The sequence below is a fragment of the Megascapheus bottae genome, chromosome 6 (assembly GCF_031878675.1).
Source record: "Megascapheus bottae isolate mThoBot1 chromosome 6, mThoBot2.hap1, whole genome shotgun sequence".
Lineage (NCBI taxonomy): Eukaryota > Metazoa > Chordata > Mammalia > Rodentia > Geomyidae > Megascapheus > Megascapheus bottae.
In genome coordinates, this window is record NC_143514.1 from 67,244,513 (window position 1) to 67,272,274 (window position 27,762).

Genomic DNA, 27,762 nt, shown 5'->3' on the forward strand with positions numbered 1-27,762 from the left:
TCAGGTCCTCAGGTCCTCACGGGGTGGGAGTGGGGGAAAGATGTCAAGAAGGATACCTATGAAATACTGCATCCCTCCCAGATGACAGTCCTGTCCTGACAGCCTAACAAAAGACACCAGCCAAAAAATGGCGACTTCGAGACCATCCAAGGGCGTCCGTTACCGGTCACGCTAGCGAAAGACTCAGAATGAGTCGGGAAGAAACAGCTAGGGCAGGTTCGATGGTGAAGTAGAAGACACACAAGTCGCCCACGCCAGCAAGTCAGCCACACGCAGAGCACAGCACGACCGACTAGCAGAACCGAGCGGGGATGCAGCCCGCTGCCGCAACCACGTGTCGTACAGCTGTCTGCGCTTGCGCAAGCCAAGCGCGCTCCCGCCGGCCGGAAGAGCCGCGCGTTTCCGGGTTGGAGGCGGGGGGAGCGGTGCCGGAAGTACTCGGGGAGGGCCGAGCAGTCGGACCGGCTGCTGAGAGGAAAGCTTCACTGGGGCAGTCTCCGCATATCATGGGGAGATAGACGCTGCTGCCTGTGAGTCTTGGGCCCTGGCAGTTGAGGAAGAAGAGCGGGAGGAGGGAGTCAGGACCCAGACCCACAGCGGGTCAGTGTCTGAAGAGCCAGATGGTGGAAGAGTCTGGGCTGAGAGGAGTCAGGCTGTTGGGACGGGACTTGAGGGGATCGGGCTCGGAGAAGAAGCGGCTGTGGGGACCCGGGCTCGGAAGGAGACTCAGGGAACGGGGACGGACGTGAGTTCTCTGGCACCCGAGGGCAAGTCGTCCGAGAGGGACAGGATTGTGAGCACCCGTACTTTTAGGAGGAGAGGGCGTGAAGACACGGGCTCCGGAGAGGTAAAAGTGGAGCAGCGAGGACTCGGGCTCCTAACAGACAGAAGCGGGACAGCGAAGATCCTGGGCTCCCAAGGATTCTGAAGCAGGGCTACCCGGGACTCGGGTCCCGCAGAGGCAGAAGCAGGCAAAGATGAGTTTGGGAGGGGACAGAAGTGAAGACGGGGGCTTCTGGGGGAACGGAATCGGGGCTCCGAGACTCCCGAGTTCCTGAAGGAATAGGGCTGTGAGGACCCCGGATCCTACGAGCGGTGGATCCGAGGGGCTTGTAAGATCAACCTTCGAGGGCAAGGGAGAAGGATTGAAAAACAAGACTTAGAAATCAGTTTTTCTCTCATCGCTCTCCTCTCCCTCTCTCGTATTCTCTGTGCCCAGAATGATAAAGGATGTACTAGGGGAAGACGACTCCTTTTTTTCGCGCTGCCCACCTGGCTTCTGGCAGGCAGGCATTTCTTGTGTCAGATACTTAATCTAGGCAGCCCGAGTGTAAGCATCTTCGTTTTTCTTCTTCATTATCGCGAATCCAGTATGAAGTTCGAAGCAGTTTGAACTCAGTTCTATACTTTGATAAATACTTTTAATCCATTCAGTCTGCTTTGATAGAACTATCTCTGCTTCTCAAGTAAAATGTCAGGGATGGCAGGGAAAAGACCCATCTTTAAACCCCTGTTTACATTTAAGGAGAGGGAGCTCCAAAGAAGGTTTAGAATCACAGTGAGACTGAACAGTTATGTCCTAAGTTTGATAAGTACTCTTGTGAATAGAAAATAAGAGATTTTTGGATAATGTTTCTTGAATAAAGAAATACTTCTCTGCCTTCAGAGTTGGGAAGTAATTTTTGTAGATTCTAGTACTTTATTTTTACTTTTGTTACTGTATTGATATAGATACAGTGAATGTCATTAGTTAAGAAACCTGTTAAATGGATCCCAGTTTTATGATGGTCTTGGGGCTTGAACTCAGGATCTGAGCACTGCCCCTGAGCTCTTTGCTCAAGCCTACCCTATTGAGTGCCACTTCCAGTGTTCCGATGGAGAAAGAGTCTCATGGATTTTCCTGCCCATGCTGGCTTTCAACCAGAATCCTCAGATCCCAGTCTCCTGAGTAGCTAGGATTACAAGCCTAAGCCACTAGTATCTGGCTTATTTTTTTTTTTTTTTGCCAGTCCTAGGGCTTGAATTCAGGGCCTGGGCACTGTCCCTGGGCTTTCTCAAGGCTAGATCTCTACTACTTGAGCCAAAGCTCCACTTTCAGCTTTTTCTATGTACATGGAATTGAACCTGGGTCTTCGTGCATGCTAAGCAAGTACTCTACCACTAGGCCACACTTCTGGTCCTTTTTTTTTTTTTTTTTTGACAGTCCTGGGACTTGAACTCAAGGCCTGAACACTGTCCTTGGGCTTTCGACAAGGTTAGCACTCTACCACGTGAGCCACAGCACCACTTCCAGCCTTTTCTATGTATGTGATACCAAGGAATGGAACCAGGTCTTTGTGCATGCTAGGCAAGCATTCTACCACTAGGCCAAACTCCGGGCCCCCAGTCCTTAATTTTTTATTTAGCTGTTTAGAAAGTTATTAGAAAGCTGAACACCAGTGACTCATACCGTTAATCCTACCTACTTAGGAGGCTGAGCACTAAGCATGGTGGTTTGAAGCCAGCCTGGACAGGAAAGTCCATGAAACTTTTTGTTGTTTTTTTTTGTTGGTTTTGGGATTTGAACTCTGGGCATGGGTGTTATCCCTGAGCTCCTCAGGTAAAGACTACTACTGTCTTACCCCTTGAGCCACAGTGCCACTTCCACTTTTCTAGTGGTTAATTGGAGATAGAGTCTCACAGACTTTATGCCTGGACTGACTTTGAACCATAATACTCAGATCCCAGCCTCCTGAGTAGCTAGGATTATAGGCATGAGCCACTGCTCCCAGTTTCAAAGAGACTCTTCAGTTAACTACCAAAAAGCCAGATGTGAATCTGTGGCTCAAGTGGTAGATTGCTAGCTTTGAGCAAAAGCAGCTCAGGAACAGTGCCCAAGCCCTGAATTCAGGCTCCAGAAATTGTATGCCTCTCTGTTTGCGTGTGTGTGTGTGTGTACGTATGTACACAGTCTCACAGACTTTAGTGCTTGGGCTGGCTTTGAACTACCGTCCTCAGATCTCAGCCTCCTGAGTAGCTAAGATTTCAGGCATGAGCCACTGGGCCTGACTCATAATACTTTTTATTTAGACATATTCTGACTGGCTAGGCATAGCATAAGCATTTTCCAGTACTGTATCACCTATTTATTATTTGTCCCATTGTACAGTTAAAGAAATAGGTTCAGAAAGGTTAGTACTTTGCTTGAAATTGCATTGTTCTGAGTGATCTAGACCCACCTTTGTGAATCTCAAACTTTCTTTTCCCCCTGTTTTTCTAAGTGGATCACTCTCCATGTTTCAGTTTACCTATCAGCAAAGTATAGTAGCTAACAAAATATATCATTGAATAGGAGCATCTCTTATGACTCTCCCTTTTTTTTTTCTTTTGCCAGTCCTGGGACTTGAACTCTGGAGATAAGAGTCTCATAGACTTTCCTGCCCAGGTTGCCTTTGGGCCAAGATCCTCAGCTCTCAGCCCCCTGGCTAACTAGGATTACAGTGTAAGCCACCAATGCCCCATTCTTTTTTTTTTTGGCCAATCCTGGGTCTTGAACTCACGGGCATGGGCACTGTCCCTGAGCTTTCTTGCTCAAGGCTAATGCTCTACCACTTGAGGCATGGAGCCACTTCTGGCTTTTTCTGTTTATGTGCTGCTGAGGAATTGAACCCAGAGCTTCATGCATGCTGAACAAGCACTCAACTACTAAGCCACATTCCCAGCCCTCTCCTCCTCTTCCTCTTTTTCTTCTACTCTCTCTCTCTCTCTCCCTCTCCCTCCCCCTCCCTCCCTCCCTCCCTCCCTCCCTTTCTCCTTCCCTCCCTTCCTCCCTTCCTTCCCTTCTCTTCCTTTTCCCTCCCCCTCCCTCCCTTCTTCCCTCCCTTCTCTCTTCTCTCTCTCTCTCTCTCTCTCTCTCTCTCTCCCTCCCTCCCCTCACCCCCCCCTCTCTCTCTGTCTTTTTGGTGGGTCATGGGGCTTGAACTCTGGGCCTGGGTTCTGTCCCTGAGCTCTTCAGCACAAAGCTACCACCCTACCCCAGGGCCTGTGTAGCCTGGGCTCTTCTGCTCAAGTCTACTGCCCTACCCCTTGAGTGACAGCCCCACTTCCTGTTTTCTAGTGATTAATTGGAGATAAGAGTCTCACATTCTTTAGTACCTGGGCTGGCTTTGAACCTCCATCCTCAGATCTCAGCTTCCTAAGTAGCTAGGATTGCAGGCGTGAGTCACCACACCCAGCCTCTTTTTTTTTTTTTTTGTTCCAGCTTTGGGGCTTGAACTGTAGGCCTGGGTGCTATCCATGAGTTCTTGTGCTAAAGGCTAGCATTTTACCACACAAGCTACAGCTCCAGTTCCAGCTTTTTGGTAGTGAATTAGAGATAAGAATTTCATGAGCTTTACTGCCCGGACTGGCTTTGAATCACTGTCCTTAGATGTCAGCCACCTGAATAGCTAGGGTACAAGTATGAGCCACTGGTACCCAGCATCCTGACTCTTTAGGTCTATAACTTGTAAATTGTGTTGTCTTATGCAAGCACTCTGCATGCACCTGTCCCAGGGCTTGAACTCTGGGCTCAGGTGCTGTCCCTGAACTTTTTTTGCTCAAGGGTGGACTCTGCCACTTGAACCATAGCTCCACATTGGTTTTTTTGTGTATGTTTAATTGAAAATAAGAGTTATCATGGAGTTACTGCTGGAGCTGTAAAATCATTAGATTTTAGCCTCCTGGGTAGCTAGGATTACAGGAATGAACCATAGATGCCCAGCTAATTTTAAATTTAGAAAGCCAATAAAGAGTATCTTAACTGAAGACTTAAAATGGATTACCTTTCTGATTAAATGGTAGCATGGTTTAGATGTTTGGGACAGTTGACCTTGCTACTTGAAACTACAGGGTTTTTTTTTTGTTGTTGTTGTTTTGTTTGTTTTTCCCCAGTACTAGCTCAGTTTGTACTATTTTGAGGTTGCCTATACAAACGATTTGAACTTAAACCAGATTATGAGAAAGAATGGGTGCCCAAATTACCATTCCATTTAATGGTAATTCATTCTTTGTTCTGATTGCACTCATTTTTACCATAGCATTAGTTGAGTTATTATGATGGGATTTCAGAGTACTTGATCTGAAAATCATTAAAGCAGATGAGCCCAAGTGTTTATGTGTGTGTCTGTGTCAGTACTGGGGCTTGAACTTAGTCCTGGGTGATGTCACTTGGCTTTTTTGATCAAGGCTGATGTACTACCACTTGAGACACAGCTCTACTTCTAGTTCTTTAATGGTTAACTGAAGATAAGAGTCTCACAGACTTTCTTGCCTGGGTTGGCTTTGAACCTTGATTCTCAGATCTCAGCCCTTGAGTAGCTAAGGATTACAAATGTAAGATACCAGTACCCAGTTAAGACATTACTTTTTTTTTTCTGCCCAAGGCCAGGATATCTGGCATTTTCCTTCATTGGCTGGTACTCTATTACCTGAGCCATGGCTGCAACCCCACACACTACTTTTTTTGTATTCCAGTACTGGGGCTTGAACTCAGGGCTTAGGTGTTGTTTCTGACTACATTTTACTCAAGGCTAGCACTCTACCACTTGAGCAACAGCAGTACTTCTAGCTTTTCTGAGTAGTTTATTGGAAATAAGAGTCTCACAGACTTTCTTGCCAAGATTCTCAGACATCAGCCTTCTGAATAGCTAGAAGTGTAGGCATGAGCTACCAGTACTCAGCCTAAGACAATACTTTTTTGTTGTTTTTGGTTGGTTGTGGTGCTTGAACTCTAGGCCTGGGCACTGTCCTTGAACTCTTTAGCTCAAGGCTACTACCCTACTCCTTGAGCCACAGCCCCACTTCCGGTTTTCTAGTGGTTGATTGGAGATAAGAGTCTCTTGGTCTTTAGTGCCCGGGCTGGCTTTGAACTGTGATCCTCACATCTCAGCCTCCTGAGTAGCTAGGATTTCAGGCATGAGTTAACATGCCTGCAATACTTTTGATTGAAGGTCTTAATGGAAAGCCCCAAACACATTGGAGGCAGTATATCAGCAGTTTTTTTTTTTTTTTTTTTTTTTTTTTTGCCAGTCCTGGGCTTGAGCTCAGGGCCTGAGCCCTGTCCTTGGACTTTCTCAAGGCTAGCACTCTACCACTTGAGCCTCAGCACCATTTCCAGCTTTTGTCTATGTATGTGGTACCAAGGAATCGAACCTGGGTCTTTGTGCATGCTAGGCAAGCACTTTAACCACTAGGCCAAACTCCCGGCCCCTATCAGCAGTTTTTGACCTGCATATAAAACAGATTTTCTAGAAGCAAACACACTTGGAAATCTATACACAGGGACCCTAGTCTTTGTCTAGTCCATTCCTAAGTAGAAATGTAGAAACTGTTCAAAGATTGCCCTTATGATTTGAGTCTTCCACCATTCCTCTCACTAGCCCCCTGTTGACCACTTGCTGCTATGGTGTTTTATTTATTCCATTGTTCCATTCATATATACATGCACATTTTGTTGAGAAGAAGACCTCATTAAGACTTTCCTTAAACTCTTAGGCCCAAGTTATCCTACCTCAGCCTGATAGATAGTTGGGACTGCAGGCACACACACTACCACATCTACCTTTATTCCTTTTGTTGGGGGGGGGTAACTCATGACCTGCCATTCCATTGCCTTATCACTGTAACATAAGCCCTTTTTTTCCTCCCATACTTCTGGGGCTTGAACTCAGGGTCTGAGCGCTGTCCCTTAGCTAGTACCATTCTGAGCAAGAGCTCTGCTTCAGAGCTCACAGACTTTCCTGTCCAGGCTGCTGCAAAACATGATCCTCAGATGTCAGCCTCCTCAGTAGCTAGGATGACAGGCATGAGCCACTGGTACCCTGTCCCTTATCTTAAATAAAAAAGGAGGGGGGGAGCAGGGAGTTGGGCCTAGTGGTAGAGTGCTTGTCTAGCATGTATGAAGACCCGGGTTTGATTCCTCAGTACCACATATATAGAAAAGCTGAAAGTTGGGGCCCAGAGTGTAGCCTAGTGCTTACCTTGTATGCACGAAGCCCTAGGTTCAATTCCTTGGTATCACATGCAGAGAAGGCTGGAAGTGTGCTGTGGCTCAAGTGGCAGAGCCCTAGCCTGTCCAAGGACAGTACCCAAATCCTGAATTCAAGCCCCAGGACTGGTAAAAAAAAAAAAAGAAAACACTGGAAATGGTGCTGTGGCTCAAGTGGTAGAGCTCTAGCCTTGAGGAAAGGCCCAGGCCCTGAGTTCAAGCCCCAGTACTGGCAAAAAAGCAAAAAACAAATTCTAGCTGGATGCCAGTGGCTCATGCCACTAATCCTAGCTACTCAGGAAGATAAGGTCTGGGGATTGCAGTTTGAAGCCAGCCTGGGAAGATAAATCTAGTGCTAGAATGCCAGTTGTAAGTAGAAAGGGGCAAATGATAATTTGAGGCCCTGAGTTCAAGCCCTAGTACCAGCACATCCAAAATCTGTGTCTCCATACATGTGACGGACCTGGTGGTACATTGGTAGGAATTTGAGTATGTGAGGCTAAGGGAAAAAGATGTTGAGTTCAAGGCTAGTCTAAACTATATATATGAGAACTTTTTTGTGTGTGGGTCATGGGGCTTGAACTTGGCCTAGATGCTGTCCCGAGCACTTCAGCTCAAGGCTACTACCCTACCCTAGAGCCCCTACCCTAGAGCGAGCCCCACTTCCCATTTTCTAGAAGTTAATTGGAGATAAGAGTCTCAGGTCCTTTTGTGCTGGGCTGGCTTTGAACCTTGATCCTCAGATCAAGAATACAGATGTGAGCCACCATACCCAGCATATATGAGAACTTTTTACTCAAAAAATAATAATGTTTATAGAGTACTATCAATAGACTTAAGTGTACTGCTGTTGGACTAATAGAAGGGTAAGTAAAGTAGTTTACATACACATACATTGATCTTTATAACTTAGAAGAGAGTAAAGCATACACACAATATTAACAAGCATTTTTTTTGGGGGGGGTCATGGGGCTTGAACTCAGCCTGGGAACTGTCCTTGAGCTCTAGAGGTTAATTGGAGATAAAAGCCTCGGGTTCTTTTGTGCCTGGGCTGGCTTGAACCTTGATCCTCAGATCTCAGCCTCCTAAATAGCTAGGATTACAGGCATGAGCCACCATGCCCGGCAGCAAACATGTTTTAAATACACATTCTTCTAAGTGCTTCAGTTTTATGAACAGTGAATTATCACAGTAGTTCCACTAGATATTTTATAATTCTCTCCCTCTCTTTTTTTTTTTTTTTTTTTTTGCAGTTAAAGAATTGAAGGGCCTGGAGTTTGACCTAGTGGTAGAGTGTTTGCCTAGCATGCATGAAGACCCGGATTAATTTCTCGGTACCACATAAATAGAAAGAAGCCGGAAGTGGTGCTTAGGCTCAAGTGGTAGAGCTCTAGCCTTGAGAAAGTCCAAGGAAAGTGCTCAGGCCCTGAGCTCAAGCCCAAGACTGGCAAAAAAAAAAATTGAAGAAGTCAGGTGCTGGTGGCTCATGCTTGTCATCATAGCTACTTAGGAAACTGAGGATCATGGTTCAAAGCCAGCCCGAGCAGTAACATCCATGAGACTTATCTCCAATTAACCATCAGAAAACTGGAACTGAGCCAGATGCTGTGGCTCATGCTTGTAATCCTAGCTACTCAGGAGATTGAGATCTGAGGACTTTGGTTTGAAGCCAGACTGGGCAAGAAAGTCTGTGAGACTATCTCATACTCACAAAAAAGCCAGAAGTAGCACTGTGACTCAAGTGGTAGAGCACTAGCCTTGAACCAAAGAAATTCATAGAAGGCACTCAGGCCCAGAGTTCAAGCCCCAGGACTGGCAAAACAAGAACAGACAAAACAAAACAAAATAAAAAAGCCTGGAAGTAGAACTGTAGCTGAAAGTAGTACGGCACTAGCCTTGCACAAAAGAGCTCAGGAACGGTGTCCAGGCCCTGAGTTCAAGCCCCATGACCAACACATACACACACAAACACAAAAGAAGAAGAAAAAGAAGAGATTAGGAGGTAATTTGCTCAATGGCAAGTGACAGTATTGGTACTTGAACTCAGACAAGTCCATATTCTTGACCACTGTACTATATTTTCCTTCCATATTTGCATAGGATCAGACTAGATAAAGTGAACATTCTTTTCAAATTTGAAGAAAATACCTGTTTATTGCTCTCTAAACCATAGGCTACAAATAATTGATTCCTTGGTTCTTTTATTTAGACTGAGAAATATGAACTTTTTAGCTATAAGTTAAAACCAGGGAGGGGAGAAACAGCCAGGTAGAAACCAGTCAGTTATGTAGAGACAAGCTCCATATTAAAGGGGCTTTTCACCAGAAGTGAATAGTAAAGTACCAACCTCAAGTGGAAAAAGCTTAGGGACATAGCCCCAGGCATGCCCTGAGTCCAAGTCTCAGTACTACTGGCTGGCACACATACATATACACTAAATAAATAAACACATAAGCAAATAAAGGGGCTTTCCTGCCATCAGATTTCTAGTCCCCTAGACTCCAGTATTTTGTTTGATATTTAGTCCCTAAATATCTCAGAGGTGAAAAGATTGTAAAGACAATCTGGCCTATTATTCCATTCCATTGCTGCACTTTTTTTTGTTTGTTTCTATTTATTCTTTGCAGTGCACTGCTTCACAACTGCTAGTCAAAGTGTTCTACACTTTGAGCTGTTTTTCAGTTCCCCTTTTATTTTTTCTTGTGCTGAGGTTTGACCTCACGGTCTCATGCTTACTATGCAAGCACTCTACTCCTTAATTTGTAACCCCCCCTTTATTTTTTGGCTAGTCCTGGGGCTTTTTTTTTTTTTAAACCAGTCCCGGGGCTTGAGCTCAGGCTTTCTTAGCACTTGAGCTTTTTTCTATGTATGTGGTATCAAAGAATTGAACCCAGGTCTTGTGCATGCTAGGCAAGCACTCTACCACCAGGCCAAACAACTCCCGGTTAGTCTTGGGGCTTTAACTCAGGGCCTGTGCACTGTCCTTGAGCTTCTGTGCTCAAGGCTAGCACTCTACCACTTGAGCCACAATTTGTCATTTTTGGCTTTTTCTGAGTAGATTGGAGATAAGAGTCTCCTGGATTTTCCTGCCTAGGCTGACTTGGAATTATGATCCTTGAATCCCAGCTTCCTGAGTAGTTAGGATTACAGGTATGAGCCACCTGACCCTAGCTCTGGGTTTTTTATTTTGTTTTCATGGGTCTCACTAATTTTGACCAGATTGGCCTCCAACTCAAAAATGCTCTTCCCTCTTCCCCAGTAGCTGGAATTACAAGTTGTTTACCAACAAACCTGTGTACTTCGTTATTTACTTATTTCTTCCTTTATTTAATTATTTTGCCAGTCCTAGGGCTTGCTTGAACTCAGGGCCTAGTCACTATCCCAGGACACTTTTTGCTCAAGGCCAGCACTCTGCCACTCGAGCCATAGTATTACGTCCAGCTTTTTCTGTGCATGTGGTACCAAGGAATTGAACCCAGAGTTTTGTGTATGCTAGGCACTCTACCACTAGGCCAATCTCCCTGCCCTCATTTTTAAGTAGTTAATAGAACAGATAACTCAAAAAAAGGTCAGGGTTTTAGACATATTGCCACATTTTCAGTTATTTCTCTGAGAAATCAGATAATTTGATTTCTATTTGAGATATAAATGTGTCAAAAGGAAAGGACAATAGGGCTGGTCTTTGTTTTTGTGCCAGTCCTGGGGCTTGAAATCAGTGCCTGAGCACTGTCCTTGAGCTTTCTCAAGGCTTGCACTCTACCACTTGAGTCACAGTACCACTTTTTTTTTTGCCAGTCCTGCGGCTTGAACTCAGGACCTATGCACTGTCTTTGGGCTTTCTCAGGGATAGAGTTCTACCATTTAAGCCACAGCACCACTTCCAGCTTTTTTTTTTTTTTATATGTAGTACCGAGGTATTAAACTCGGTCTTGATGCATGCTAGGCAAGCTCTCTACCACTAGACCAAACTCCCAGCCCATACTTCTAGCTCTGTGTGTGTCTGTGTTACAAAGGAATCAAAGCTGTGCATGCTAGGCAAGCACTCTACCACTAGGACACATTCCTAGCATAGGTATGTCATGCTTTATCCTGTCAACCATTTTAAATGTGCTAGGTGATTCAAGAGGAAGATAGTGTTTATTTAATTTAACTCCTAGTTATGTGATACTGGTTGCTGTTTTGTTTTTGCTAATCCTGGGGCTGGAGCTCAGGCCTGGGCATTGTCCTTGAGCTCTCAAGACTAATGTTCTGCCACTTGAGCCATAGCACCACTTCTGGCTTTTTCTGTTTATGTGGTACTGAGGAATCTAATCCAGGGCTTTGTGCATGCTAGGCAAGTACTCTACCACTAGACTACGCTCTCTGCCCTCTGGTTGCTGTTCCCCCTGAGCCACAACACTAATTCCAGTTTTCTGGTGGTTAATTGGAGATGAGTCTCAGGGACTTTAGTGCCTAGGCTGGCTTTGAACTGAAATCCTCAGATCTCAGCCTCCTGAGTAGTTAGTATTACAGGCAAGAGCACCGTGCCCAACTTGATAGCTTGATTGCTGTTTTCTTTTCTTCTTTTTTTTTTTTTTTAATTTGAGACAGATTCTTGTGGGCTGTAAAACACTAGCTATGAGCAAGCAAACAAAGGAAGTATTCCTAAAGTCCAGAATTCAAAACACTGCAAAAAAAAAAAAAAAAAAAAAAAAAAGGAAAGAAGGAAGGAAACAGGATCTTGCTGTATAGCCAACATGAGACTTGAGTTCTAGGCCTGGGCACTGTCCCTGAGCTCTCAGCTCAAGGCTACCACCCTACCCCTGGGCCTGGGCATTGTCTATGAGTTCTTCAACTTCAGGCTGCTGCCCTACCCTTATAGCCACAGCCCCACTTCCCGTTTTCTAGTAGTTAGAGATAAGAATCTCTGGTTCTTTAATGCCTGGGCTGGCTTTGAACCAGGATCCTCAGATCTCAGCCTCTTTGAGTAGTTAGGATTATAGGCGTGAGCCATGTTCCTGCCCATTGTACTGTTGAGTCTCTTGCCTCTGCTTCCTCAATGCTGGGATAATAGGTATATGTTTCCGTTCCTGGCTTTACAATATTATTTTGATAGATTTGTTAAATTCCTTTTTTCCCTCCTTTAGTACTGGTGATAGAACACAGGGTCTCACACATGCTAGGCAAATATTCTACCTCTTCTCTAGGCCACGTCCCTACCCCTAAATAACAGTAGCTCACTGACTCATGGAATGTGGGGAGTCTTGAGTCTCCTAGCCTAGACTTTCTAGTAGGTGCTAGTAAGGATTAATTATTCTCTCAAATGTCCCAGTTAATGCCTCTTTTTTTAACCTATGTCTTGACATTATGGGGTAGTATGAGAAGTTTGAGTAGCTCAGGGACAACCATGGTATATTACCTAATGGAATTCAAATTATTTATAGTACCTTCATTCCATGATTCTTAGCATCATCCACACTTGTGCTTGAGAAAAGTTGTCAGTAAGTGAGTAATTTGGAGATAGAGTCATTGACTAGTCTGATTAGGCTGTGTCTTCTACTTTTTAAGAATTGACCTAAAAATAACATCACTTGGAACTATAGCCATTTCTTCAAATATAACAGATACATACTGTCATTAAGTACACACACTCAAGATTTGGAACATTTTCTGCTCCTATAACTTAATCACACCTTTTTTTGTTTGTTAGTCACAGGCTTGAACTCTGGGCCTGGGTGCTATCCCTGAGCTCTTCAGCTCAAGGCTAGCGCTCTACCCATTGAGCTACACAGGCTACTTCCTGTTTTCTGGTGGCTAATCATAGAGTCTCACAGACTTTCTTGCCAGGGCTGGTTTTGAACTGAGATTCACAGATCTCAGCCTCCTCAGTAGCTAGGATTATAGGCCTGAACCACTGGCATGCCTGACAATTTCTACCACTATAAGCCACAACCACTTCTGGTTTTCTAGTGCATAGTTGGAGATAAGAATCTCATAGACTTTCCTGCCTAGATTGGCTTCAAACTGTGGTCCTCAGATCTCAGTCTTTTGAGTAGCTAGAATTACAAACTTGAGCTATCAGTGGCTGGCTTAAAATAAAGTTTTGATAATATTTTCCTAGGCTAGACTGGAACCTTAATCCTCTTGTTTCTACTTCTGGAATAGCTGGGATTACAAATATATATTGCCACACCTGGTTCTGGAATATTTTTTCTTTTTGAAAAGGGTTTAAAAGGGTTAGGCATGTAGCTCAGTGGTAGATCATTTGCTTGGCATGTTGGAGACCCTGGGTTTAGTTCCTAGCACTTCAGAATAGAATAAGAATAAAATTCAGGGGGCCAGGAGTTTGGTCTAGTGGTAGAGTGCTTGCCTAGCATGCGTGAAGCCCTAGGTTCAATTCCTTGCTGCCACATACACAGAAAATGCCGAAGTGGCGCTGTGGCTCAAGTGTTAGAGTACTAACCGTGAGAAAGCCCAAGGATAGTGCTTAGGCCCTGAGTTCAAGCCCTAGAACTGAAAAAAAAAAAAAAAGAATAAAATTCAGTTGCTTCAGCCTTTTGGATTAAAAAACAAAAACAAAAACGAGTGTGGCCTAGTGGTAGAGTACCTGCCTAGCATGCACGAAGCCCTGGGTTCAATTCTTCTGTCTGTACCATATATACAGAAAAAGCCAGAAGGATCATGGTTCAAAGCCAGCCTGGGCAGGAAAGTCCATGAGATTCCTCTCTCCCTGTCTCCCTTCCTTCCTTCCTTCCTTCCTTCCTTCCTTCCTTCCTTCCTTCCTTCCTTCCTTCCTTTCTTTCTTTCCTTCCTTCCTTCCTTCCTTCCTTCCTTTCCTTCCTTCCTTCCTTCCTTCCTTCCTTCCTTCCTTCCTTCCTTCCTTCCTTCTTTCTTTTCTTTTCTTTTCTTTTCTTTTCTTTTCTTTTCTTTTCTTTCTATCCTGGGGCTTGAATTCAGAGCCTGAGCACTGTTCTTGGGTTTTCTCAAGGCTAGTGCTTTACCACTTGAGCCATAGCACCTCTTCTGGCTTTTTTCTGTGTATGTGGTACTGAGGAATCTAACAAGGAATTCATGTATGCTAGGCAAGCACTCTACCACTAGGCCACGCTCCCAGCCCTCCTTGAGACTCTTATCTCCAATTAACCACCAGAAAGCTAGAAGTGGAACTGGGACTCAAAATAGAAGAGTGCTAGCCTTGAACAAAAGAATTCAGGGACAGGGTCCAGGCTCTGAGTTCAGGCCCCATGACCATCAAAAAAAAAAAAAGTTAATACTTATTGAAAAAAAATTTACATTTTATCTCATGTGTGTCAAAGCTGGGGATGGGGGTTGGCATGGAGGGTGCATGGTGCTTGAATTCAGGGCCTCGGCACTGTTCTTGAGCTTTTTTGCTCACAGTTATCGCTCTGGCATTTGAGCCACAGCTCCACTTCCAGCTGTTTTGGTGGTTAATTGGAATTTCTTGGCCCATCTGGCTTTGAACCATGATCCTTAGGTCTTAGCCCTCCTGTGTGATTAGGATTACAGGCATTAGCCACTAGCACCTAACCAGCAGGTATTTGTTTTTTTTTTTTCTTTTTCTTTTTTTGTCTTTTTTGTGTGCCAGTACTGGGCCTTGAACTCAGGGCTTCTTGCTCTTGGCTTTTTCAGCCATGTCTGGTGCTCTACCACTTGAGTCATGCTTCCAATCTGACATTTTGTTGGTCAATTGTAGATTCTTAAGGCATTCCTGCCTGGGCTGGCTTAGAACTTCCTTCTTCCAGGTCTTAGCCTCCGGTTACTAGGATTATGTCAGTTTTATTGAGATCACTATCTGTGTACATAGACCAAGGTGATCCTAGAGACTGAGACCATGGCATGGGAAGGGTTAGGCTGGTTGTCTGTTGCCAAGGAGGTGGTGGTATTGACTAGAGAGCCTCACCCAATGTCCTTAAATGTCTCAGATGTTTCTTTGGATCCAGTGTGCCTGAATCCTAGTTGGTGAAGATCTGTCCAGGCCATGCAACTGGAATGCTTCTGAGACAAGGATAGTACTTGATGCCAGTTGTTCATTTACAGGTAGCTTTTGAAAATGGCTGCCTCTCATTTCACCGGGCTCACAGCTGTTGCTGATGTAATTAAAGATCTAGACACTCAGATAGCTGTAAGTAAGTTCCTTGAAGCCACTGTGGGCAAACTTGGTGAATGTGCTTCTGACCTTGATGACATCAAAATTGACGTCTACAGAGTCAGCCTCATGGCTCTAAGATCTAGAAAACTCAGCTGCTTTAGGCCAGGGCCTCTGCATGTATATAAACATTGCTAACACTCAGAGAAAATGTGTTATTGTGCTCTTTATTATAAAAAAAGAACTTATTTTAGCAGTTTCTAAGAATTGTGTTATACAGCCCAGAAATAGACTCAAGCATGTTTTGAAATGCAAAAACGAACTAATCTGTTTTCTTAAGTTTTGTGATTGAGTTTTAAGTATGTGTGTGTGATGACTTATTTTAACAGTATTTGATATACTTAATGCACGTAAATACTCAGCCAAGTTTTGTTTGTATAAAGTCCCCAAATTTGTCTTTCTTATTCTATTTTTGTATATAAGATTCTTCATTTCATTTCCTTCATTACTTCCATTTTGTGGTCTAGTTCATTTAACTTTTGGAGAAGAAATGGTTTCTAATACCAGATGAGAGCAAGGAACATTATTTCTTTCATGTCAATGTGTAGGCATCAAATGATTACCATCATAGATATGTTTAATGCCCCTCCACAGTCTGACAAATGTCATATAATTTTGATTTCAAAACTCATCTTAGGTATTTTTTCTAGAGCTGATTCTCATGTTTTCCTTTTCCAGTTAATTGGCCTTGGTCCTCACAGCTCCAAAAAGAAACAGGATCTTGATAAGCTCTATGAGCTGAAGTCCAAAGCTCGGCAGATTATGAACCAGTTTGGCCCCTCAGCTCTAATCAACCTCTCCAATTTCTCATCCATAAAACCGGAACCAGCCAGCACCCCTCCACAAGGCTCCATGGCAAATAGCACTGCAGTGGTAAAGATACCAGGCACTCCTGGGACTGGGGGGCGTCTTAGCCCTGAAAACAACCAGGTATTATTTTACCTTTCCCTTCTCTGCAGGCACCTCCTTTCATTTGAAAGTGGTGCCAGTGGCTCATGTCTGTAATCCTAGCTATTCAGGAGGCTGAGCTCTAAGGCAAGAAAGTCTGATTTTTTTTTTTTTTGCCAGTCTTGGGCCTTGAACTCAGGGCCTGAGCACTCTTCTTGGGCTTTCTCAAGGCTAGAGCTCTACCACAGCACCACTTCCAGCCTTTTTTCTATGTATGTGGTACCAAGGAATCGAACTGGGTCTTTGTGCATGCTAGGCAAGCACTCTACCACTAGGCCAAACTCCTGGTCTAAGTCCTGATATTCTTATCTCCCATTAACCACCAAAAAAGCTTTCTCTTTCTTTCTTTTTTTCTCTTTCTTTTTTTTTCTTTCTTTCTTTCTTTCTTGCTTGCTTGCTTGCTTGCTTGCCATTTCTAGGCTTGAGCTCAAGGCCTCAGCACTGTCTTTGGTATTTTTTCTTAAGGCTAGAATCCTACCACTTGAGCCATAGCACCATTTCTGGCTTTTTCTATGTATGTGGTACCGAATTGAACCTGGGTCTACGGATCCTATCACTAGTTCCAAACTCCTGACCCAGGACCCAGACATTTCTTACAGTTCATCCAATTGCTGCCATTATTAGTTGCTTGCTTGTTTGTTTGTTTTTTGTGGGTCATGGGGCTTGAACTTGTCATGGACACTATCCCTGAACTCTTCAGCTCAAGGTTACCTCCCTACCCCACTTTCCATTTTCTAGAGGTTAACTGGAGATAAGGGTCTCAGGTCCGAGCTAGGAGTTTGGCCTAGTGGTAGAGTGCTTGCCTAGCATGCACGAAGACCCGGGTTCAATTCCTCGTTACCACATACATACAAAAAAGCCAGAAGTGGTGCTGAGGCTCAAGTGGTAGAGCTCTAGCCTTGAGAAAAATCCAAGGACAGTCTCATGCCCTGAGCTCAAAGCCCAAGACTGGCAAAAAAAAAAAAAAAAGAGTCTCAGGTCCTTTTGTGCTCGGGCTAGCTTTGAACCTTGATCCTCAGATCTCATTCTCCTGAGTAGCTAGGATTACAGGCGTGAGCCATGGCACCTGGCCCATTAGTCTAGAACTTGCTTCCTTCCTTTTTTCTTCCTTCCTTCCTTCCTTCCTTTTTTTTTTTTTTGCTGGTCTTAGGGCTTGAACAGAATCCAGGGCCTGGATGCTGTTCCTGAATTTCTTTTGCTCAAGGCTAGCCCTCTGTACTTGAGCCCCAGTGCCACTTCTGTTTGTATGGTACTGAGGAATCAAACCCAGGGCTTCCTGCATGCTAGGCAAGCTCTACCACTAAGCCACATTCCCAGCCCTTGCTCTCTTCTTTCTACCTGTGATCCTGATTCCACCCTCTATAGCCACAAAAAATCATTATAATTCCTTTACTTTGGTCTTTTAGTCTGAGTAGAGGGGATCAGGAAACATTTCCAGAAGGTGATGGAGCGATTAGCAAAGCAGAATGAAGAAGGGTTGGGCAGTCAAGAGACCAGCCTCTCCTGAATACTGAGTGCTTGCCTAGCATGCACAAAGCCCTGGGATCAATTCCTTGGTACCACATACACAGGAAAAGTGGTACAGTGGAAGTGGTGCTGAGGCTCAAATAGCAAAGTGCTAGCCTTGAACAAAAAGTGCCGAAGGACAATGCCTAATCCCTGAGTTCGAGCCCCAGGACTGCCAGAAAACAAAAAAGGTGTCAGGGAGATACAGTGGAAATAAAGTGTCTGGCAGTTAAATGCTGGTGTGTCTTATAAACCACTTTTTCTCTGTGTTTGAGCCACATCTGTCTTGAGAGTGTGGTTTTATGACAATCCAGGTTGTAAACATTTTAGAAACTTGAAACGAAATCCAATAATTTGAAGGCCTTTTTTTGTTTGATATGGAGTAAGAAGTTGTTTTGCTTCCTTATCACTCACTGAAAAATCTCCCCTTCCTCACCCTAATTAACTTTAGGTATTGACCAAGAAGAAACTACAGGATTTAGTAAGAGAAGTGGATCCTAATGAACAGCTGGATGAAGATGTGGAGGAGGTGAGGTGGTTTGGGTCCCTCAGAAACTTTTCCTGAATCAAGGTTCAAAGCCAGCCTGGGCACAAAAGGACCTTAGACTCTTATCTCCAATTAACCTCTAGAAAATGGGAAGTGGGGCTTGGCTCCAGGGTAGGGTGGTAGTCTTGAGCTGTAGAGCTCGGGGATAACACCCAGGATCAGAGGTAGGGTGGTAGCCTTGAGCTAAAGAGCTCAGGGACAGTGCCCAAGCCAAGTACAAGCCCCATGACCCACAAAAAATAAGAAAGAAACTTCTTGAGTGTTGCTAGAGAGTAGTAGTTAAGAGGAGATTCAGTAACAGATAAATCTGGATTGGCCTTGAATGAGTTACTTAAGCTTGCTTTTTTTGAGGCTTGAACTCAGCCTGGGTGCTGTCCCTGAGCTCTTCAGCTCAAGGCTACCACCCTACCCTTGAGCCAGGCCTCACTTCCCTGTTTTCTAGGGATTAATTGGAGATAAGAGTCTTAGTGGGGAGTTTTGTCTAGTGGTAGAGTGCTTGGCTAGCATGCACAAAGACTCAAGTTCGATTCCTCGGTACCACATACATAGAAAAAAGCCGAAAGTGGTGCTCTGAGGCTCAAGTGGTAGAGCTCTAGCCTTGAGAAAGCCCAAGGACAGGGCTCAGGCCCAGGACTGGCAAAAAAAAAAAAAGAAGAGTCTCAGGTCCTTTTGTGCTCTGGCTGGTTTTGAACCCTGATCCTCAGATCTCAGCCTCCTGAGTAGCTAGGATTACAGGCATGAGCCACTGCCGCCTGAGTTACTTAAGCTTTCTGTGGTAGGGTTTCCCTTGTATGGGAGAATATAATATTTCTCTGGAGAACTATTGTGAAAATCCCAAGGAACAGTTTATCCTAATTACCTAGGAGAATGCTTAGCATTTGTTTCTTGTTGATTTTCAGTACCAGAGAAGAAACCCAAGGCTTTGCACATTAGACAAGTGTTCACGTAGTCTGCAACTGAGCCACATCTCCACCTTGACTTTGTCTAACCTTGTGTTGTAATAACCTGGCAGGCTTAGCTGCCAAGTTGTTTTTTATCAAAATGCTTAACCTGCTCGACCACCTGCGTGTGGTTTCATCCTTGTAGTTATTGAATGTGGGCATCATAAGGTAACATCATATGGCGACTACCACCTGCATGTGGTGTTTACCTTTAAAAGCTCAGGCCCACTGATGGTCCGGGCTGCTCTCTATCAGCCTGAAGGTAGAGCGTAGCTGCTCTGCTGCTATTAAAATGACTCCTAGCTCTGTTCACCAAGTGCTGGTGACTCTTGCTGGGGGTTCAGGGCCCCACAAAATGACTAGGATATTACAGTGTCACAATCTATGCCTAAACTGTGTTACACTTTATGACCCTGAGGCAACTCAAGATCTCAATATTCTTAGCTTTTTTGCTTACAGTAGCTAGGAGTGTAGGATGAGCCCCAATGCACAGGCATGGCCTTTCTTTGTTGGGAGACTCTATTTTTTGTGTTGATCCTAGGGCTTAACTCAGGGCCTGGGCTCAGTCCTTGAGCTTTTGTGCTCAATGCTGGCTCTCTACCGCTTGCAACACACCAGCACTTCCAGCTTTTTGGTGATTAATTGGAGATAAGAGTCTCACAGACTTTCCCTTCCAGGCTGGCTTTAACCATGGTCCCTAGATCTCAGCCTCTTGAGTTGCTAGGATTACATGTGTGAACCATCACCACCTGGCTTGGCTGCTTTCTGTGACCAAATTGGTCTTCCTCAGGAGTACCATCTTCCACTAGACATTGAAGCTAAAATCCATGTCCTATTTCCTTCCCAGGAGTATTGTAAGGACCAGCTTAATGGAACTGTGTTTTAAATGACTGTAAGAGAAAAATTACAACTGTTGACTGTTGTTTTCCCATTTCATTTAGGAAAAAAATACTCATATATGTATGTAGGGCCAGGAGTTTGGTCAAGTGGTAGGTAGAGTGCTTGCCTAGCATGCATGAAGAAAAGTATGAAGTCTGTGGTGGTGTAATCCTAGCCTGTAATCCTAGCTACTCAGGAGGCTGAGATCAGAGGATCAAGGTTCAAAGCCAGCCAAGACACAAAAGGACCTGAGACTCTTATCTCCAATTAACTCCTAGAAAACAGGAAGTAGGGCTTGGCTCAAGGGTAGGCGGTAGCCTTGAGCTGTAGTACACAGGAACAATGTCCAGGCCTAGGGGTAGAGAGGTAGCCTTGAACTGAAGAGCTCAGAGAAAGCACCCAGGTGAATTCAAGCCTCATAACCCACCAAAAAATTTTTTTTTTTAAAAAGGTGTGTGTATAGGAATTAGAGATTATAGAAGTTGATCTCCGTTGGTGCCAGGCCGCATGGCTCACACATGTAATCCTAGCTACTCAGGAGGCTGAGATCTGAGGATTACAGTTCAAAGCCAGATTCAAAGCCAGCCCGGACACAAAAGAAAAGAACATCATGAGACTCTTATCTCCAATTAATCACTAGAAAACAGAAGTGGGGCTATGGCTCCAGGGTTAGCGCAGTAGCCTTGAGTTGAAAAGCTCAAGAACAATGTCCAGGCCCAGAGTTCAAGCCCCAGACCCACAAAACAAAACAGAACAAAACACAGTTGATCTCTGTTGGGTAGAAAATACCAAAAGTATATCCGTAAGATAAACTTCAGGGCTGAGAGTTTGGCCTAGTGGTAGAGTGCTTGCCTGGCATGCACGAAGACCTGGGTTCGATTCCTCAGTACCACATACATGGAAAAAGCTGGAAATGGTGCTGAGGCTCGAGTGGTAGAGCTCTAACCTTGAAAAATCCCAAGGACAGTGCTCAAGCCCTGACCTCAAGCCCAGGACTGGCAAAAAAAAAAAAAAAAAGATAAATTTCAGGGCTAGGAGCATGCCCTAGTGATAGAGTGCTCGCCTAGCATGCATGAACACCTGGGTTCAATTCCTTGGTATCACATACACAGAAAAGAGCTGGAAGTGGTGCCTGTGGCTCAAGCGGTAGAGCTCCTACCTTGAGAAAAACCCAAGGACAGTGCCTAAGTTCTGAGTTCAAGTCCCAGGTCTGGCAAAATAAATAAATAAATAAATTGCACTTGACCTGATAATGTATCTATTGTCCTCTTCACTCCTCATCCCCACCATGACCCAAATGCTGATTCCAGACCTACTAATAGAAAGCCTGCCTAACAAAGGCTGAAGACGTTGCTTACAAAGAGAAACTTGACTGAATCAGATAGCAGTTTTCCCAGCAACAGGAGCTTAGTCTGTGGATGTCACATGACTATCCCCTGCTTTCCTTCTCCAGATGCTGCTGCAGATCGCAGATGATTTTATAGAGAGTGTGGTAACAGCAGCCTGTCAGCTCGCACGGCATCGCAAGTCAAGTACCCTGGAAGTGAAGGATGTCCAGCTGCATCTAGGTACATGGTCTTGTTTTTCTTTTTCCCTGCAGTATCACTATGACTGGTCCCTCAGGACTGCTGGGAAGATGTATTCAAAGGAACTTTTGTGCCAAGTCCAGACTTTTGGGTCCTGAGATTTATTTATTCATTTGGTAGCAGCACTAGAGGAAAGAGATTCATTCTGGCATTGCACTTAAACCAGATTTTTGCCTTTTGGCAGCTGTCTCACTTTCTTCTTTCTTCTTGTTTTTTTCTTGTGCTGGTCCTAGGGCTTGCACTCGACTGGGTGCAGTCTCTCAGCTCTTTTGTTCATAGCTAGTGCTCTACTACATGAGCCAGAACGCCATTTCTTGCCTTTTTGGTTGTCAATTGAAGAGTCTCACAAACTTTTCTGCCCCGGCTGGCTTCGAATCATGATCCTCAGATCTCAGCCTCCTGAGTAGCTAGGATTACAGGTGTGAGCTTCCAGTGCTGCACTCATTTGTGAAGTGGGGCTCATACTATCCTCTTTGCCAGGTACTTGTGAGAATTATGTTTGGAAAATGACTGGTGGAAGGAATGGCACCATGTAAGTGCTTAGTACTAATTATGACTCTTGTGCCTTTACTATTGTAATAAAGCATTTAGTACTAGAGGTATAGCTCTTTAGTAGAGTGCTTACACGAATCAAACCCTCTTTCTCGGTATTCCCAATTTGTGCATGTTTCCTAAGGAAATTATAAAATTAGGAGAATGTGGTGGCTTATGCCTATAATCTCTGCTCTAGGGAAGATAGGTAAGAGGACTCTGAGTTTGAGGCCAGGCTGAGCTACAGAGTGTAAGACCAACTGGACTGTACAGGGAGACCCTGATTCAAAACTAAGAAAAAAGAAGAAAGCCAGGTGCTGGTGGCTTATTCCTATACTCTTAGCTATTTAGGAGACTAGAAGACAGATCAAGGTTTAAAGCCAGCTGGGGCAGGAAAGCTCATGAGACTCATCTCCAATTAAACTACAAAAAATAAAAAGCCAGAAGTGGAGTTATGGCTCAAGTGATAAAACTGCTAGCCTTGGCCAGGAGTTTGGCCTAGTGGTTAAAGTGCTTGCCTAGCATGCACGAAGACCTGGGTTCAATTCCTTGGTACCACATACATAGACAAAAGCCGGAAATGGTGCTGAGGCTCAAGTGGTAGAGTGCTAGCCTTGAGAAAGTCCAAGGACAGGGCTCAGCCCCTGAGCTCAAGCCCAGGACTGGCAAAAAAAAAACTGCTAGCCTTGAACAAAAAAGCTCAAAGACGGTTTGAAAACCCTGAGTTCAAGCCCCAGGATTGGCTTAAAAAAATAACAAAAACAAGCTGGCTAAGGGTAGAGCGGTAGTCTTGAGCTGAAGAACTCAGGGATAGCACCCAGGCTGAGTTCAAGCCCCATAACCCCCCCCCCCAAAAAAAAAAAAAAAAAAGGCAAAAATAGGGGTGGAGAGTTTGGCCTAGTAGTAGTGTTCTTGCCTAGCATGCATGAAGACCCATGAATTCCTTGGTACCCCATACACAGAAAGAGCCAGAAGTGGTGCTGTGGCTCAAGTGATAGAGCTGTAGCCTTAAAAAAGCCCAAGGACAGTACTCAGGCCTTGAGTTCAAGCCCCAGGATGAGAGAGAGAGAGAGAGAGAGACAGAGAGAGAGAGAGAGGGAGAAGAGACAGAGAGAGAGAGAGACAGAGAGAGAGACAGAGAGACACAGAGAGAGAGAGAGACAGAGACAGAGAGAGAGAGACTGACTTAGTTACTTAGATACTCTTAGATACTTACTTAGCCAGGGGAACATAGCAAGGCCTCTAGATCAAAAGACAAGTTATTTATTTATTTATTTATTGGCCAGTCCTGGACTTGAGCTCAGGGCCTGAACAACTGTCCTTGCATTTTCTCATGGCCAGAGCTCTACCACTTGAGCCTCAGCACCATTTCTGGCTTTTTTCTATGTATGTGGTATCTAGGAATTGAATCCAGGTCTTTGTGCGTGCTAGGCGAGCACTCTACCACTAGGCCAAACTCCTGGCATAGGACAAGTTATTTTGGAAGCAAACATGAGTCATTTATTCTCATAATATTTATGACTATGAAGCACTAGTACTTACTTTAAGGAGGTATTTACCTGGGGCAAAGTAAATACTGTAAAACAAGTCAAGTTTTTTTTTTTTCACTACTGACAATAAAAGAGTATACATGTATATAATCAGGAATAAATCAGGAAGCCGACTGTGCCTGTGAACTAGTATCTGAAGGAGCCCCTTTCAGTTGAAACGGATCAACAATACTGTCCTTCATCTTTTCTCTACTTTAACCTCATAAGAAGACAGGATAAGGACTGTGAATGTGGCTTAGTGGTAGAGTGTTTGCCTAGCCTGTATGAAGCCCTAGGTTTGATTCTTCAGTACCATATACATAGAACAAGCTGGAAGTGGTGTTGTGGATCAAGTGTAGCTTTGAGTACAAAGAGGCTCGGGGCTATTGCCCTAACCTTGAGCCAAGCCCTACTTCCCATTTTCTAGAGGTTAATTGGAGATAAGAGTCTTAGGTCCTTTTGTGCCTGGGCTGGCTTTGAACCTTAATCCTCAGATCTCAGCCTCCTGAGTAACTAGGATTATAGGCGTGAGCCACAGCACCCGGCTATCCCTTTTTTCTTTGTAAGCTACTCACATTGTGTCTTTTGAGTGCAACTCTCTTGTATGTAGGAATTGCTCTGTAGGGTTAGTGTTGTGTTTTTTCTTCTTGGTACTTCTCTGAGGTTCTACTCCTGACTCTGCCTTCCTAGGACTTATCTCTGTGTTATTTGTGTTGGCTTCATCCTTACAGAACGCCAGTGGAACATGTGGATCCCAGGATTTGGCTCTGAAGAAATCCGACCCTACAAAAAAGCCTGCACCACAGAAGCTCATAAACAGGTGAGGAGGCACTAGAGTGCTGGTGCCCTTGAACTTGATCTCAGAGGGATTTCCACCTACTAGGTGGCTCACCCCTACTGCACACAGCCAGCCTCACAGTCTGGACCAAAGGCCACAGAAGGCAAGGGGCAGCAGCAATCAGATATTCATTGTGGCTGTTTTCTCTTAACTGATGGGTATCACTAAAGCACTTAGTCTTAGGTTTTTCTGATACAAATGACACTTACTCCTTAACACCTCCTTAATGACAGCTATTTTTTTAACTGCTGCTGATTTGATATATGTGGCTGTAAGGTACATATAATCCTGTGAACAGAGTAGGGTAAAGCAAAAATGAACTACTTGGGCTGAGAAGTAAAACCCAGGCTTCTCTGTCAAGCATTCTGGGCTGGGACCCAACCTTTGTCCTCCTCTCCTCTTAACAAGGAACCTAGGAGAAATGGGACACCGTGGCAGAGCAAATTGTTGGAGTTGCTCAATCCAGTAGCAACATTGGTCTCCCTTTGACAAGGCTGTAATTCTTCCTGCCAATTTAACTTGCTGCTCTGATTTGCAATGTGAGCTGTTTTGGAGCTTGCTGCTCATAACTGGGCAGTCCTGGGTGAGTGTTACTTGCTTTTCCATGGCCCAGTACCCCCAGAGTAGATGTTTACAGAGCGCATGGAGCTTCCTACAAGGAAACCCTCAATAGCTTAAGTAAAACGGATACACTAGTCGACAGAAGAGAGTTTCTCCATGTTGCCATTGTAGCTTGCTCCCATATCAATCTCTCTTTAGCCCTACTTATTTAGTCAGCAAATAGAATAATGTTAGGACAATCACTATCAAAAAAAAAAAAAAAAAGCAAGCCTGTCATCCCGGCTACTTGGGAAGAAGAGATCATGGTTCAAGGCCAGCTTGGGCACAAAAGCTCAGGAGACTCCATCTCAATCAATGACTGGGTATAGCAGCATACTTGTGATCTCAGCAACAAAAGAAATACAAATCAGGATCACAGTTTAGGTTGGCCCCAGCATGAAGCAAGACCCTATCTGAAATAACCAATGTAAAAAGGGACTGACGAAGTAGATGACTCAGTACAGTAGAGTGCCTGCCTAGCAAGTGACAGACCCTGAGTTCAAACCCTAGTACTGTAATTTAAAAAAAAAAAAAGCCGGCCGGGTTGTTCATGCCTGTAATCGTAGCTACTCTGGAGGCTGAGATCTGAGGATTAAGGTTCAAAGCCAAAGCCAGCCTGAGGACAAAAGGAACTGAGACTTATTTCCAGTTAACCTCTAGAAAATGGGAAGTGGGGCTTTGCTCAAGGGTAGGTTGGTAGCCTTGATTTGAAGAGCTCAGGGACAGTGTCCATACCAGTACAAGCCCCTTAACACACACACAAAAAAAGGTGGGGGTGGAGGGCTGGGAGCGTGGCCTAGTGATAGAGTGCTTGCCTAGCATGCACGAAGCCCCGGGACTGATTCCTCAGTGCCACATACACACACAAAAAAAGCCAGAAGTGGTGCTGTGGCTCAAGTGGTAGAGGGCTAGCCTTGAAAAAGTCCAAGGACAGTGCCCAGGCCCTGTGTTCAAGCCCCAGGGCTGGCAAAAAAAAAAAAAAAAAAAAGGGCTGGGAATGTGGCTTAGTGATAGAGTGCTTGCCTAGCATGCATGAAGCCCTGGGTTTGATTCCTCAGTACCATATAAACAGAAAAATGAAAATGGAAGTGGCGTTATGGCTCAGGAGCACTAACTAGCCTTGAGCAAAAAGAAGCTTAAGGACAGTGCCCAGGCTAAATTTGCCCTTCTGCTAGTCTAAAGCAATTTGGGATCTGTTGGTAGATGAAATGGGCCCACAGAGCATGGCTGCTCATCTGAGCCTCTTAGGACTGTATACACTGTTAGAGGGCCCCTGTCCGGCTGCTCTGTGACTGACATGGTACCCCCCCCTTGCCCATCTCCCCTGTTATTTCTCTCTCCTTCCAGAGAATGGCATTGATCCGGAAAACAACCAAGAAATAACACACGGGAAAGTCAGGATATGGACAACAATGTATTTGGAGATACTTGAGCTGAGACCTCAGCCATCTCATCCTTGGAATTTTTTTTTAAATGCTTTACAGAGAAGCATATATTTTTTATTAACAGTGCAGCAATATCTATAATGACTGAGATGATCTGCCAAAAGAATAAAGCCTCCTACCCCTCTTCCGGGTCCTTTCCCCTGCCATCTCAACGAGGAGCAGTGAATCTTCCAGAGAAGATTTTATTTGTGGCTTATTAGTGATTGAGTGTGGGACAAAGCATTTTGGTGTTGTTGGGTAAGAACAGTATTAGCAGGATTTGTAGAAGGTTTTGTTTCTTCCTCCATCCCCCATTCCCTGTACTTTGTAATGTCAGTGTTTATATGAATATGAATTTGATTTGCTTTTCCAGAATAAAGAAGTTATTAATTGAAAGACAGGGTGCATGGCTTATAGCCTTTGGAATGCCAGAGGGAGTCAGGATAAGCAGGGCTGCACCGAGTTTTGCCATCAGCAGGTGGCAGCACTGGCATTGATTTCTACATTTGAAAAACACTCAGGGAATTTTTTTCCATTGTTTCTAAGGTGAGGACCCAGCCGTTGAGTTGTTTGTCATTTCTCTGCCCTCAGGCAGGGTAAACTCTCAGAAACCCCAGACTGTATAGGCATTCTGGTTTGGTAAGAGCTCTCCTTGACCTCTGCTGGAATTCCTAGAGAAAGTTGTGTTCACGCAGGCCTTGAGAAAAGATGGAGTAGCTTTGGAGAAAGGCTTGTTTGTCCTTAGCTGTCCATATCCTGGATCCAGAAGAAACCAGGCCCCACCCGAGACCTCGGGGCTATACACTTCCTGGCATCATCCTGGCCTTGTGGATTGTGAGGTTTTCCTGGGCTTCTGGGTGAGTGCTGCTCCATTGAGAGGCCCAGCACGGTGCATCCTCCTTGCCTGCTTTGCGCTTCTGCCTCCTGAGGCTTGGCTCAGATGACACCCCGCTTTTCACCTCCTTCCAACCTTTAGATCTCTAGGGTGAGCAGCTCACAGGCTGTACTGATGCTGCTTGTTGTTCTTGGCTGAGGTGTTGACACCATGAGCCTACAAGGGGCTTCCCCATTTACCCCATATGCCCCTATCACCTGAGGCTCTAGTGGCCCTCTCAGGGATGAGGATGTTGAAGGGTTTTAGCTTTCTCCAGAACTCCCAGCCGTCTCTGGGCAATGCCTTCAGAGGAGGTAGTATTGTGATACTAAGCAAACAGCATAAGGCCAGCATAAGGCTGGCCTCTGCAGCTAAGAAGGAATTTAGATTTGTTTGGAATCCAGCAT

General features: G+C 44.7%; 1 protein-coding gene across 3 annotated transcripts; it reads left to right on the forward strand.

Moving 5' to 3' along the window:
- The first annotated feature begins 422 nt into the window (after nt 1–422).
- Nucleotides 423–27,697, forward strand: Taf12 (TATA-box binding protein associated factor 12). 3 transcript variants are annotated; one of them, XM_090335436.1, is made up of 6 exons: nt 423–530; nt 15,831–16,082; nt 18,058–18,135; nt 21,427–21,541; nt 24,351–24,439; nt 26,405–27,697. In XM_090335436.1, exons 2-6 carry the CDS (start codon nt 15,915–15,917, stop codon nt 26,438–26,440), a joined length of 486 nt encoding a protein of 161 aa, XP_090191562.1. In that variant the 5' UTR covers nt 423–530; nt 15,831–15,914; the 3' UTR covers nt 26,441–27,697. The 3 variants fall into 3 exon arrangements, with proteins under 3 accessions (XP_090191562.1, XP_090191565.1, XP_090191564.1); XM_090335439.1 differs by lacking the exon at nt 423–530 and adding an exon at nt 537–847; XM_090335438.1 differs by lacking the exon at nt 423–530 and adding an exon at nt 557–600.
- The last annotated feature ends 65 nt before the right edge of the window (nt 27,698–27,762 follow it).

Excerpts from the sequence above, each read along its gene's own strand:
- Taf12 (XM_090335436.1), top strand. The coding sequence starts at position 15,915 with ATGAACCAGTTTGGCCCCTCAGCTCTAATCAACCTCTCCAATTTCTCA. Across the intron at positions 16,083-18,057 it reads TTAGCCCTGAAAACAACCAG|GTATTGACCAAGAAGAAACT; the intron begins GTATTATTTTAC and ends AATTAACTTTAG. Across the intron at positions 21,542-24,350 it reads GGATGTCCAGCTGCATCTAG|AACGCCAGTGGAACATGTGG; the intron begins GTACATGGTCTT and ends TCATCCTTACAG.